Here is a 14,605-nt window from a genome sequence, read left to right as displayed (position 1 = left end):
TACGCCCCTTGCAGAGAAAAAAAATTACTCACTGAAAAGGGATTGACGTAACAAAAATAAGGCAGTTTATTGCAACTAATAGCATTGGTCATTGAACAAAAATAACCAAATATGCATGTGTAAAAATAACAGAACACTTGATTTATAAAATCAGATTCATCAACAAAATCTAAAAAGCAAAGTGACAACAAAACTGTTGATAGACAGACGTAACCAATTGCTGCACACATGAACACATACTGAAACAGTAATGTCTGATTACTCAAGCAGGTCAGTGATTTGGAGATTCAGGCCATCCAAAACCCAGTACAATGGAGGAACAATGCCAATATCATTCAGCCACATGCATCAAATACACATCTAGCCACTATGTTAGCAACACTCAACCTGCATCCACTTACAAACACCTAAGAATAGCTGATGTTTTTGTTAGAATTCAGTTCAGACTTCTCCTCCAAGTGTTCTGACTTAATCGCAAGTGCGTCATTCCAGTTTGTCTGTCATTTTGACAGGCAGGCAAGAGGATAGTATAGGCTGAGGCAGGGCTGGGACAGACTGACACACAGACAGTACAATGACCAGATGGGTCAGGTGCAGAGAAAGTAATGGATAAGGAGATCTAGAGGAGAGGAGAATTTAAATAGATAAATAAATATGCTTTTGGATAGTTTTGTATCTTTGAATTACGCTAGTTAGATGTGTCCAAAATGCATTAAATACAGGCCAACATTTTGACATAGGAATTCACACACACACAACAGTGAAAGAGCAGGATGGACAGTGTGAGGATATGAGAGAGGGTGTGGGTGAGGAGGGGCACAGACGAACTAGGATCCTTTTAGTTTCATTATAACTTTAATTCAATCCACACAAAAATCCAGAAATATTGAAGAGCTTTTCTCCCTCTAATCTTTGCAGACATGAAGCAGTGGGTGGATTTGGTGGGAGAAGGGTTTGGTTGAAAAAAGGGTTTTGTTGGTAACTGTGTTAATAGTGACAGTATGTAGGTAGGTAGATGTTCAAGATCTATTGAGTGTCTCCAGGTTGAGGCAGGCGGGTGTTGTTGGCTTTGCACTGGGCAGACAGAGCTCTGTTGGCATGGCGCCCCCTAGCTGGGGGAGAGTGCAGGGCTGGGTTCCATGCTGATGTTGACCAGACACTCACTGGACTTGAGGCTGGACATGGACTTACAGCTGGGGAGAGAGGCCAGAGAGCCACAGAGACCCAGCATAGAAGGGGTGTAGTCTTTTCCTACAGAGGAGAGAATAGACAAAACACAATAAAACTCTGTCCCTAAAGCACACTTTGGCTATCAGCATAACTTAAACACCCACATAAAATACACCATAGACACTGTTCAAACATGCCTTTGTATGTGTGCGCTTGTGAGGACATGTGGATGCAATTCTTCTAAGTGGGTTTCTGTTTCTGTGTGGTTTTGTGTTGATGCATGTATGACAGTGGGTGACTCAGTTCACATATTTCTGCAGCATCAGTATGCATTGCTGTGCGTCTACAAATGTGTTTGTATAATATACATTTATCTGTTGAGCACCAACCTGTATCTCCGTTCTGTTGCCCATCGGTCTTCTGGGAATCAGAGTTAAGACTGACGTCAGCTGAGAGCTGCTCCAAACTGTGGAAGCTTCTCCTGAAGGGATGAGTGACATCATGAAATACTGTTACAATAACATCTGTGTAGAAATCGCTTCGACATTTCCTGTTTGCTAAAATTATAATAGTTAGCCTAATTTTTGTTTCTGACAAAACAAGTAAGTATAGTGTAGAGAATCATTGTACCATCCAAACCGCTGTGAAATATATTTTCCATAACCAAAACCAGCTGTTTGAAAATGCTGTACAAAACCGAAAGTAAAAGATGCAAAAATGAAACGTAAGAACGGGAAGCATAGAAATACCACACATAGAACAGATATACACTTCTTATACTTCTTTTCAATGAGAATGAGATGTCTATATCACCCATTTCTATGTGAATTTGGTTGGGTCGCCCAAAAAGTGACATATTGCAGCTTTAAATGTACAGTATCACAAAATCACACATATGCACATATACACACACTCATTCAGTAGATATACCTGCGGAAGAGCTTGACGTCCCCCTGGTTGTTGTAGCCTCGTATGGAGGGCCACTGGTTGACCAGAGGGATGGACAGATCCTTAGTCAGGTGGGAGGAATCACAGGGGATGAGGGCAGTGCTGGAAGGAACACGCTTGTGATTAACTCTTAACACCATCTGATATGTGATGTACTGCATTTGTGTGTGTCTGTTTATGATGTTCTATGTGTCTCCATCATGTATACCAGTGTGTGTGCATTTGTATACTGCTCTCACAGTTGTGCCTGCAGCTCCAGTATGATGGACTCGAGCTCCTTCTTCTCCTGCAGGCTCTGGACTCTGAGCTCCTCCAGCCTGGCACTCAGCTTCTTGTTCTCCGTCTCCACGTTCTTCAGCTGGGACTCCCGCAGACGCACCAGCTCCTCCAGGTAGCCCTGCATCACAGACACAGACCCAGACGCAGACACACAGTTAGACTGTGTTCTGCATACCCCAAAAGTACATAGTTATTACTCTATATACAGTGCCTTCGGAAAGTATTCAGACCCCTTGACCTTTCCCACATTTTTTTTACAGCCTTATTCTAAAATGGTTCAAATCAAATAAATTCATCAATCTACACACAATACACCATAATGACACATTTTAGAAAATTTAGGCAATTTACATAAATATTCAGACTCTTTACTAAGAAAATCGAAATTGAGCTCAGATGCATTATGTTTCCATTGATCAACCTTGAGATGTTTCTACAACTTGATTGGTTTCCACCTGTCGTAAATTCAATTGATTGGACATGATTTGGAAAGGCTCACACCTGTCTACATAAAGGTCCCACAGTTGACGGTGCAGAGCAAAAACCAATCCATGAGGTCGAAGGAATTGTCCGTAGAGCTCCGAGACAGGATTGTGTCGAGGCACAGATCTGGGAAAGGGTACCAAAAAATGTCTGCAGCATTAAAGGCCCCCAAAAACACATTGGCTTCCATCATTCTTAAATTGAAGAAGTTTAGAACCACCAAGACTCTTCCTTGAGCTGCCCGCCCGGCCAAACTAAGCAATCGAGGGAGAAGGGCATTGGTTATGGAGGGACCAAGAACCCGATGGTCACTCTGACAGAGCTCTAGAGTTCCTCTGTGAAGACAGGAGAACCTTCCAGAAGGCAAACCTTCCAGAAGGAGAACCATCTCTGCAGCACTTTACCAATCAGGCCTTTATGGTTGAGTGGCCAGATGGAAACCACTCAGTAAAAGGCACATGAAAGTCCACTTGGAATTTGCCAAAAGTCACCTCAAGACTCTCAGACCATGAGAAACAAGATTATCTGGTCTGATGAAACCAAGATTGAACTCTTTGGCCTGAATGCCAAGCGTTACCTGGCACCATCGCTATGGTGAAGCATGGTGTTGGAAGCATCCTGCTGTGGGGATGTTTTTCAAAGGCAGGGACAGGGAGACTGCTCAGGATTGAGGGAAAGATGAACGGAGCAAAGTACAGAGAGATCCTTGATGAAAACCTGCTACAGAGCACTCAGGATCTCAGACTGGGGTGAAGGTTCACCTTCCAACAGGACAACAACCCTAAGCACACAGCCAAGACAACGCAGGAGTGGCTTCGGGGACAAGTATTGAAATGTCCTTGAGTGGCCCAGCCAGAGCCTGGACTTGATCCCGATGGAACATCTCTGGAGACCTGAAAGAGATTCTATGCCCCATGTCTTTAGGAATGTAAGGTTATCAGGAGGTCAAAAGGTCACCTTTTGTGCGTACACAATCTTAAACCTCTGCTCCATCTTGCGACACTTGTTCCTCCAGCTCTCCTCGTCGGTGACCAGGGGGATGTAAGGGTGTTCTGGGACACTTTCGTCACTGGCACTGCTGTCCACACTGCACCGGTCATCCTCATCACTCAGGTAGTCATAGCTGTAAGCAGGGGACATATAGCAGGGGAGTGACACACTGCTTATAGTCATATCTATGGGTATGACTAAGCTACTGACATATATTCACGAAGTGGGCATGTGGTTGTCTCACCTCTGAGTGAACTTCAGGTAAGGTGTGAAGTCAATCACTGCAGGGGACTTCCCATCCAGCGCCTCCCCCTTCAAGCAAAAACTGGACAGAGAAAGAATTGTGAACTTTAAGATAACAATGTAACAAATCATAATGCTATGATTCTGCAGGCCTGAGTAATGCTGCCTCACCTGAAGTCTATGGCACTGAGGCCAATGAGCATGCCTGTCAGAACAGTGGCCTCCTCTCTCAGTATGATGGCTCCGTCATCATAGAACCTCCTGCAGTGCAAAGCCTTATGATTAGTCATGTTTTGCATGTTGTTTCTAAGGTAACTTGGTAGTTAATAGGCTAGATGGGATACTATTTTGTGGTATATCTGACCTGGTTGTCCGTGTGTCCCTCAGGGCTGTGGCCACATACTCAGACAGACGCTTCTCCATCAGCGCCACACGGATCCATGCCCGACCCTTCAGGAAACAATGGAAGGAGAGAAAGAAAAAAAAAGAGATCGAAAGGCGGGGTCAGTGGGAACGAGAGCGTGAGTGCCAGCTAAGGGATTTGTTACTCTGAAGCTCTGGTCACACACACACACACACACACACACACACACACACACACGATCCCAGGCCTTGCCTTGGCTCGTGAGGTGCTGATGTTCTCAATGTTTTCGATGCTGGCGATGCAGTTGTTCTGCACCTTGCTGCATGCCAGCCGGATGTAGTCCCAGAAACTTCGCTGGCCATCTGAGATGAACCAGCTTCCTGGACCTGGTCCACAGATAAAACACTGACAATGACTCTCATCTCCTACAACGGCCCACACAGTGTCCCTGTCGCTCAACGCACCACAGCAGATTGGCTTCGCATCCAACACTTTAACTCAGTCAAAATAGATGGACATGCCATGAGCTCATGTAAAAATCATTTGCCTATTATATGTGTGACATATGCATTATGTAAATGGGTAAATAGTAACATTTGAAACTAGGGTAAGCCTTGAGGCTTCCGTATCCTGAGTTAGAAGACCGAGAGACTGATGGACACTTCCATGTCCTGTACCTGCCATGTTACCTTTGAAGCGGTGGCTGAGGATGTGTTCCAAGATTGCAGCGAAGTTGACAAACTCCTCGGATGAGTCATCGATGGGCTCGGCTGTGTACTTTTCCAGGAGTGTCTTCACCGAGAATCTAAACGAGAGGAGAAGAGAGACAGAGGAATGAGAAACAAACAAGATAACTACGTACGTATTTGCAAAACTATTATATATGTAATAAAAATGCAAGTAGTAATGTTGAAAGTAAAGAAATCATGTAAAAAACAACAGTAGAAGCAGACAGGCAGAGACAAATGTACTACTGTACTTGACTTGTGCTAAACAATAGCTGAGATTAGTTCTTTGGGAGCAATGCCATTGAATGCATCTGAGGTCACCCCCAATTGTCTTGTGTGCAACACAATGTCCCCCTTCAGATGCTCCGCAAAGGGTCCGTGACAACAACACAATTAACCCCCTTGTCCCAACCAATGGCAGATGACACGGTTGTCGGCGTGGCAGCCTTTGTTCAGTATGGGCTTCCAGGTCCTGTCCGTCCCTTGGTCTGATCCCTGTAAGGAACCAGCCGGCATCAGAGTATGACCAATACGACCCCCCTCTCTCTATACACGGTGGTCCGATCTATTTGGGACAGCTGTAGCCACTGATTTAGTTTGGTTGATGACCTCAAGATTTCACTGCACATCCCACTGAGAGCTAAGCGCAAGAGGCTATGCTGTGCCTGCTGAGTGTAAGCTAAGAGAGAGTCCAGGCACAGACTAGGGCTGACTGCCTCTTGTTCCATGGGAAACACTAGCATCACGGAGGGCAAGACTGCCCTGGCAGTGGGCAAAACTTCCATAGCCAGGGGCAAGACCACGGTCGCGATGGGCAACACCTCCGTCTCCAGAGGAGTAACCACCACCTCCATGGGGGACTCCACCATCAGTAGGGAGAAGACCACAGTAGCTCTTGGCGGAGCTAGTTTCACCAGGGGAACCACCACCACCTCCTTCCGGAAGGCTCTGATGCCAAAGCGCAGGACCACCTAGAATAAATGGACAGGAGCTCAGACGCCACGTCCAAGACTCCCAAAGCAACCAGGACGTCAAAAAAAGACTTGACTGAAGAGGAGGAGTGGAAAGTCACCTTCCTGTCCAGAAAGACTAGCTTCACTAAGGGCAGGATCTTGATTCTGAAGACTAAGTACGCCATCTCCTGGGGCAAGTCCTCTGTCTCGTGGAGCAGAACCACCGCTACCCTGGGAAAGATCACTGTGACCATGGGAAAGACCTCCGTGACACGAGACCAGACCACCAGCTCTCTGACCACTCTCACCTTCACCCATGGAGAGAAGTCTGTGTCTGTGGTCAAATCCAGCCTCACTAGGGGCAGACAAACTACACGGAACATCTACTGGGATTTCCACCTGTGATTCTTGCATACGGTTTCACTCAAAACAGAGGACTTTTATCTGCTCAGTTTCAGCAGGTCAGTAGTAGCTTAAATCATGTCCATTTGTAATCAATTATTCCATGTGTCTGATCAATGTGCAGCATTCTGCAGCTCCAGTGTCAATGAAGCATTCATGTTTTCGAAGAAAAACATTGAGCATGTCTTTCAAAATGAATCCCACATGATGAGAGTATTGTTCGGATGTGTTACGGATCTAACAGGCTTGAAATCAGATATTCAGATGTGTGACAGAGGAGATGAGGTTGGTGGTGTGTTGGCAGGGAGGGAGGCAGGAGGACACAGCTGTGTGTGGTGTATGTGGAGACACTGGACAGAGCATGTGTCATCATCAGTGTGCTGTTCAACAGAGAACCTCAACGGTAATTCTCTGAAGCAAAAATACAGTTTAAATGTCCCCATTTGTTATAAAACAACAATTGCATGCTGATTAAATTGGTCTGTTTCAAGGTTGAACGCATTACAATAACTATGCTATGTTCAGTTTATAAAGGACGGTCTTAAACTGGGAAATGTGTCTGTCATAACTGATTGATGTAACCTGATGGAAATGTGTCTGTCATAACTGATTGATTGATGTAACCTGATGGAAATGTGTCTGTCATAACTGATTGATGTAACCTGATGGAAATGTGTCTGTCATAACTGATTGATTGATGTAACCTGGTGCTTATAAAATAACTGCTTCAACACGGTTTGACTTGATTTTGTTTGTTTGCAAATTTGACTTATTATATAACATACAATTAGTAGGAAACAAATGGTATGTACTGTCCTGAAGTGGAATAATGAATTATTTTCATACTAAAGGACAAGGACCATAGACAAATGCAATAGAAGATTATCTGATCATCTCTAAATGGAATAAACTATTTTATGGACACAGACACTTGGGAAAATCCTAAGAGCCACACCCATATTGGAGACTGAAGCCACATTGCACATTTGAGACGAGAGGTCATAGGTCATTGATGAACATGAACTTACGTCAACATCCTTGCCTTTATAATAATGTCTCACATGATATGTTTCATGATGCACATGTTCTATACAGCTTCACACAGAACTAAGGACTTACAATCAGGGGATATAGGCAACAATGCCGCAGGATCAAGTGATGTCACCACATATTGTCCTCTGGGCAACAATGTCTCCTTCAGCCGCATCGTGGTGGTGATGGGACAATCGTTCCACTGTACCAAGCCCTCAGATAGGCTACAGCCACCTACGGCTGCCTCTGTCCAATCACAGGGACACATGGGTGGTATGTGGCCTTCCAGAGCCCACGTCTATAAGCTCAACGAAGGCATTATGTGACACGGGGGTAGCACTATCCACGCTTAGCATTCTGGTCTACTCTGGACTCTCGTTACTGTTACTATCACACCCAAGCTTTACTGAGCGGGGTGTGCTGCATGAGCGTGCAATGTGTCGCGCCGAGTGAACCCCAAAATCCACCACCTCAGCAGGGTCAGGAATTCAACCTTCTTCTCAATGGGCAACACCAGCATCACCGAGGGGAAGACGGCCCTCTCCCTGGGAAACACCACTATCAAGAGGGGCAAGACCAAGCTCACTGTGGGCAACTCGTCTATCACCAGGGGCAAGAAAACCACTTCTCTGGGCGCCTCCACCATCGCCAGTGCCAAGACCAAGCTCACTATGGGCAATGCCTCCTTCAGCAGGGGCACCACCACCACCTCGTTTCGAAAAGCATTTTTCGCCAAACGCAAGACCCTCTAGATGAGAGGGGACATCATTGGGTGGATGGACTGGTGGCTAACTCAACAAAATGTAAAGACAACATACAACATCACAGGGGACATAAGGACATCACCGCAACATCTACACAGACTGTATCTAAACTGACTTCTAAAACACTGGTTTATTTTGCTTTGGACCATTTTACTGTTTTGATCAAACAGGATTTTATCGAGGAAACAGGTCAGTGGTTTTAGAATTCTTAGATGTGTTCTACTCTACCCATGATTTTAGGTGAGTTATGTGTTGTGCAGAAGTCAATGTCTGTTGTACATGTTATTGTTGGACACACTATTCAGTTGCCTAGAGAACAAAACTTTGAGAACATTTGGCCTGCTACATTGTTGCAATATTCTATGACAATTAGGCACTTTAGGTATTTCTGCAGTCCTGATATGTCAAGGAAATCCGTAGTTAGCAAGATGGTCATCTCTGATTATCAGTAAAATCAGTTTGTGATTACAACATCAGAATCTAATACTGTGGTTGAATGATTAGAAATTGATAGTCTCTCGATATGAAGGGGAGTTAGAGCAGTAATAACTGGTAGGATTTAAATGCTAATGGATTGAGTGCCACAGCAAGATACACTTGGTACAATTTGTCACTGAAAAACAACTGCCTGACTTAAAACAAACATCTTTTGTGCCCCCTCTCACTCCTCTTGGATCCCAGCCAAACCCACTCTCAGCTCTCTTCAAAAGTCCTCCTGTTCTTTTTGCTACCTTTCCTACTGTACTTACATTCAGTTGTGCTTAATTTACAATACAATTTAGAATCAGGGTACTCTAATTTGTACAAATTAGGGACAGCTCTCAATCACAATTTTAACTCTTCCCCACTTTGTCTGACTCTCTCCCTCATCGCCCCCCTCCCCTCCCCTCTCCTCTCCTCTCTCCAGTCTTGGCCTAACCAGCAGGATCAGCTGACACTGGAGGATTCCTCCCTGGCCACGGCCATGTGAAGTGAACACTGTCTGTCTGATGGTGTGTTTCAGATTCTCTACTGGGTGTGCGTGCACCTGGAGGATCCCTCCCATAGGGGAGATGAGCTCAGCCAAGGGAGGAGATGCAAGCCCTGTGTCTATGCGCCATGCAATATCATGGGAGGAGATATTAGTTGACTTATTTGCTCTGACGGAGAGATTACAAACGTTATGACCAAAATAATGTGTCACATCAGGCAATATCGATAGCTGGAAGGGTGTGCCTCACATCTCAGTGAAGTGAATGTGAAGGGAATGAGGAACCAGGCAGGGTGTCTCATGGCCAGTGTATGTGCATTTGGAGGAGTAGAAAAATAGAGGTGCTGGGCTGGGAAGAACTGAAGGCATAATTCATTATAATGAACATGATGAGGGGATGTGATATGAAGGGTATAGTATGTCACAGACAGTAGATATGGTAATAGGAGAGGAAATAGGTGGGGAAAGGTTCAAGTGATATCTGAACTTGTATAATAGTGTATATATACACTGTAATGTTAAGTGTTTGGTCCTGCTGGTAACGTTCACATTGCACTGCCAATGAACCTTGCTTATGTTTAGTAAGGCAGAGATAATTTGTGCAATAATATGCTAGAAATATGTGAAAACAAGAGGGAAACAAGAGGATAAATCAGGCTGAAAAGAACACCAATATTACAATGATAATTTGTTATTCTAGCATGGCAGGCTCCGAGTGCTGCTTTAATGTGCACAATGAACAATGGGACAGCAACTTCTGAGTGGATGAGAAGGGTTTCTATGAGGAAAAAAGTAGAGCAGTGGAACCCTGAGGCTGAGAGAGAGAGAGGCTGAGAGAGAGAGAGAGAGAGAGAGAGAGAGAGACAGAGAGAGACAGAGAGAGGCTGAGAGAGAGAGAGAGAGAGAGAGGCTGAGAGAGAGAGAGAGAGAGAGAGAGAGAGAGGTGAAGAGTGGGACCATTTGTGGTGCTTTACCATTGTTTAACACAAGAAAGGACACACTCAGAGTGAAGAACCATACTGTGTAGTCCCTCACAGAAGCCACATTCAAGTTTCAAAGTACTTTACAATCATTGTGCAGCTGGTTCCACTCTATATGTCCTCCTCAGGATATTGCAACAGAGACAGTAATGGCCCATTCTCCCCAGCCACACCCAAAACAATTGAAGGCTTCAACATTCAAAAGATGATTTGCTCTTCCTTCTCATCTCATCCACTTTTATTTACAGGGAGCACGGGTGCATTAGGGTAGGACCTCCAAATCTTTAACTATCTTATTTATGTTGTTTTCTTAGGTTCAACGTGTTGGCACCAACAGTGTTCATCCAGTCATGGACCTCGTCATGAGAGCTCTTAGGAGAGAATATGCAACAAAGTAATATATCAACTGGCCTGTAACAAGATTCCCTAGTGATAGCTGTTTCTCCTGGTTTGGCCTCTTTTCAATAAGGTAAAATAGCAGCTATTGGTACAGTCTGTTTCTCTCAGATGAACCAAGTACAGATGACACTCTGGTCCCGCCATGTTTTAAAAACATATGTAGCACATAGCAACAGCTATACTGTTATGTAAGACTTTTATTTTATTCTTGACATTTTATTCTTATTCTGGCCATGGTAAACACTTTTAAATGAAAGCCAGCTTAAGGCATGTGCGGTATCTCCTTCAAAAGTTATTTTTTTCTCAGGACTTGAAAAGTTGATGGTGCCAAGTTCCAACTGAGATTTCTTCAGTCATTTTCAAACACACATCAAATTAGTCCATGAATACATGAGACTTTTCCACTTGGAGACTACCAGCTGGACCATACTGTATATCTATGACCTCTGCTGACTTAACTATTGACCTAAGACCTTTGACCCAGGGAAGCAACAATAGTTCCCTGTGATGTTGAGAGTATTTCCAGACTTCCGTCACTGTACTGTCTATTGCTGTGCATGGAAATCTCTGTCATCAAAATAAGTTGAGTCGATGAAACATGATGTAATGGGGAGCTCACTTTGACACATCAGATCACTGCATTTTAGAAGTCACTATATCTTGGCTTTGGTGTCGAAAACAGGGCCATCACAGAGTAGGTCTACTAGTATTACTGAACCCTACTATATCAGTATAGCACTACAACAACCATGTTAATGACTTGGAGGAAGAGCTTTGAATGAGAGTGTGATGCCACTTTGGCAAAATCCATTATGATCCCTGATGACAAATTGACATGGGGATGAAGCACTGGGTCCAGCATTTCACCAAGGGTCAATGACACAGTAAACAGATTCAAATTCAGTCATCAAGAACAACTCTGTATGATAATAGAACATTCACAAATAGGCCTCAAGACAAGGATTTACTTCCAAAAAATGAAAAATAGGAAATCCAAACATGTTCATCTGTGTGTGTCGATGTCTGGTAAATGTGTGTGTTGTGATAATGGAGGAAATGTTTTGTATTCAAATTGAAAATATATACATGTACACTCGTGTTAGAAGAAGGATCATGCTTGGACTGGTGTGCTAACTGAACACTAATTTGGGCTTCGTTGGGAGGGATGGCTAATGATCTGAAGATAACTGTGTCCATATCAGTCAAACCTTTTTCATGACTCCCTCCATTACTCTTGGCATTAGTCTGGAGCACAGATCCACCCTCTATTCTTTGCCCCAAGGCTGCCCTGCTCTGCCCTGCTGGTAGCTCTGCCTACACAATGAGACACACACAACATCAGCCTGACTCTATGCACAGCCAGAGTTTCTGAGGTGACAAACATTCACAACCTTTGTCAACTTGAACACCACCTGGGACAAGGGCTGTCATTGGCTGACACATGGAAGTATTATACACGTCTGTCTGGCAGGAAAAGAGGCCTCTATGACTTACAGCCCATCTTAGACTGCACAATACAAAAGGTAGACTTGACATCGACACAGATGCTTTCAGATATTCTCAGCCTGGGGAATACATGTACTACCCTTGCATTAAACTTAATTCATAGCTCTCATTGAAAAGTAATTAATGTCTTTCCCAGTGGAGACAACTGTATGATTAGCATTACTGATGAAAAACTGTTGTGAACATTTTTTGTTTTGTTTTGTGTCCTGTGCCTGTGTCTTTAAATGTCTTGGATTAAATGTCCTTGGCACGGTCAGTGTCTGAAAAATGACCGAACTGCAACAAATGTCTCTTTGTTCTCTCGCTAATCCTTCCTGGAGTCTGAAGTCTGTGTCTTTGAAAACATTATTTTTGGTCATGATCCATGTCTGTTCTATGTGTTCTATTACACTATGTTCCACTAAATGCAGACAGAACCCTTGACAGAGAGGTGCTGTAATAAAAAAGTGCTTGATCGTGTTACTGGAGTTCATTTGTCTCTTTATTCTTCTATCCAAGCAGCAAATAAACACTAAACTCAACATGTCATATCATGAGGATGTGGCCAATGTCAATGTCATCGGATTGGAAGGATGACAAGATATCCATGATTAGTAATAATGTCATGAACCATATAAGCCTACCAACACAACACATAGAATGCGTAACTAATTTTCTGCTAATTTCTTTGTCTAGAAATCATTTAGTGAGAGCACCAGGAGCTTGAGTGATGTCACTCCCGTTGGTCCTCTGTAGAACAATGCCTCCCTCAGGAGATAAAATGTTGTGTCCCTGACAGCAAGACAATGGGTCTCCTGGCCGCTCAGAGTGACAGCACACACACACACAAGACTCGTCTGATAGGTTCACGGCTCATCATGAGGGTGCCCACAGATAATATATTCACATTGCTAACATACAAGCTGCAGGCCACAGACCCACACGTTTCTGAGGCAACAATCCAGTTGCTGTTCCTACTGGAGCTCCTTATATGAAGACAGGGATATAACCAATGATGAGTCAGACGGAGATGAGGACACACAGTGAAGAGTTAGCTTACAGTATAGATGCATAAGGACACAGAGATAAGACACATTGGGTATTTTGCAAAAACACATATGCACTCTTAAAATAATTGTGAATATATATATACAATTTAATATAGTATTATATTTATTTACATAACAAATGTTTATCATCATGAAGTATTCACATTAATTATGCCTTTACAAATAGGAATATTCTAGGATAGAGCACTGATGATACATTAGCCTACATTGGGTAAAACATAACTTCTCCTTCACCAAGTTATCAAATAGCATTCCCATGACAACCAGACACAGGGGTATGACTGCTATGCAATTATATTATCAGCAGTATCAGCTGTATGTATCAGTTACTCTGGTATAGATGAGCTGGCAAAACTGTTGTAGGTCTATACTTTTTTTCTGAGAGCTCTCTCAGGCCACGGGGTGAAATTAGTACATAATGAGTACAGCACAGTAGCATTCAATGACCATAATAAACATCCAATTTCACTGTGATGTCATCATCTTGGAGCAGCATTTCTATAAGCGGTAAATAATGTCCTCGTTCCAAGAAGGTTGTCGTCATTGCCACATCACCGACCTGGGGAATTCTGGTGGACCAATGCCCTCTCAAACATAGGCCTCACACACCCCATTTAATCCTCTTTCCTTTCAAATAGGCCGACATAGCGGCGGAGACAGCCGGGTGTCCACCAAGGTGAAACCGCATATGTGGCTGTTTATTTGTTAGGCGATCTGATTCTCTCTCGCCGTTATTTACCAATATTTTAAAAAACATCAAACGTTTATCCATTTAAATTCCCCAAGTAGCCTAATGTATAGGCGACCACAGTGCCCATAGCTGTGGAATATGTTGCCTTTTGTTTTTCTTTTCGTTTTCTTATGAGAATATATGATTTGGAACAACGCTTAATACATTGTAGCCTAAGCCATTACACATTTATTTCCATGCATGCATTAACTAATATGTGTGGTTAACATGACCTGCCAACCACACGAAACATCTGCTCCCTTGTGTTTACCTGCATACGGTGATGAGATTTTTTCGCTCCACGCCGACGCTCCGAGAAGATGCCTTTTTCGATGTCAAACCCATAGCCATTGCTTTTCGGACACAGCCGGATTCCATTCAGCCGCGGTACGGAGCCTTCCGGTAACCCAGCACCACCAAGACCCCTCCCTCCGCAGGCCTATGCCATATATTACGGTGTTCTCAGTTCTCCGCGAGAAGCTGATGCTTAATTAGTGGGCTCTACGTTGACGCACAACGATGGAGTTGTGCAGGGTCGAGTTGGGCAGGGTGAATAAACAGTGTAATTAAAATACCCTCTGCACCAAGATACCCAATGCACATATGTTGATTTAG

At 43.8% G+C, this 14,605-nt stretch overlaps 1 protein-coding gene and 1 long non-coding RNA gene across 2 annotated transcripts; one reads left to right on the top strand and one right to left on the bottom strand.

Annotated features, from left to right (window-relative positions):
- Positions 1–42: 42 nt before the first annotated feature.
- On the bottom strand, positions 43–14,559 carry LOC118374903 (RUN domain-containing protein 3A-like). The gene is made up of 11 exons (XM_052519250.1): positions 14,262–14,559; positions 5,167–5,282; positions 4,730–4,863; positions 4,478–4,563; positions 4,285–4,374; positions 4,115–4,195; positions 3,838–4,003; positions 2,358–2,515; positions 2,101–2,220; positions 1,560–1,651; positions 43–1,251 (listed from the first exon to the last, which is right to left on the bottom strand). The coding sequence occupies exons 1-11, from the start codon at positions 14,366–14,368 to the stop codon at positions 1,109–1,111; spliced, it is 1,293 nt and encodes a 430-aa protein (XP_052375210.1). The 5' UTR covers positions 14,369–14,559; the 3' UTR covers positions 43–1,108.
- On the top strand, positions 8,349–12,670 carry LOC127930083 (uncharacterized). Its single transcript, XR_008136667.1, has 2 exons — positions 8,349–8,545; positions 9,264–12,670. It is a non-coding gene; the product is annotated as an uncharacterized LOC127930083 (long non-coding RNA).
- Positions 14,560–14,605: the final 46 nt, after the last annotated feature.

This window comes from Oncorhynchus keta, chromosome 5 (genome assembly GCF_023373465.1).
Source record: "Oncorhynchus keta strain PuntledgeMale-10-30-2019 chromosome 5, Oket_V2, whole genome shotgun sequence".
Classification (NCBI taxonomy): Eukaryota; Metazoa; Chordata; class Actinopteri; order Salmoniformes; family Salmonidae; genus Oncorhynchus; species Oncorhynchus keta.
This window is presented reverse-complemented; position numbering and strand designations above follow the sequence as displayed.

Coding starts and splice junctions, on each gene's coding strand:
- LOC118374903 (XM_052519250.1), bottom strand. CDS start 14,368: ATGGAATCCGGCTGTGTCCGAAAAGCAATGGCTATGGGTTTGACATCG. Junction 4,864..5,166: donor CCTCAGCCACCGCTTCAAAG/GTAACATGGCAG, acceptor TCTGTGGACCAG/GTCCAGGAAGCTGGTTCATC. Junction 4,196..4,284: donor CTCAGTGCCATAGACTTCAG/GTGAGGCAGCAT, acceptor TTCTCTGTCCAG/TTTTTGCTTGAAGGGGGAGG.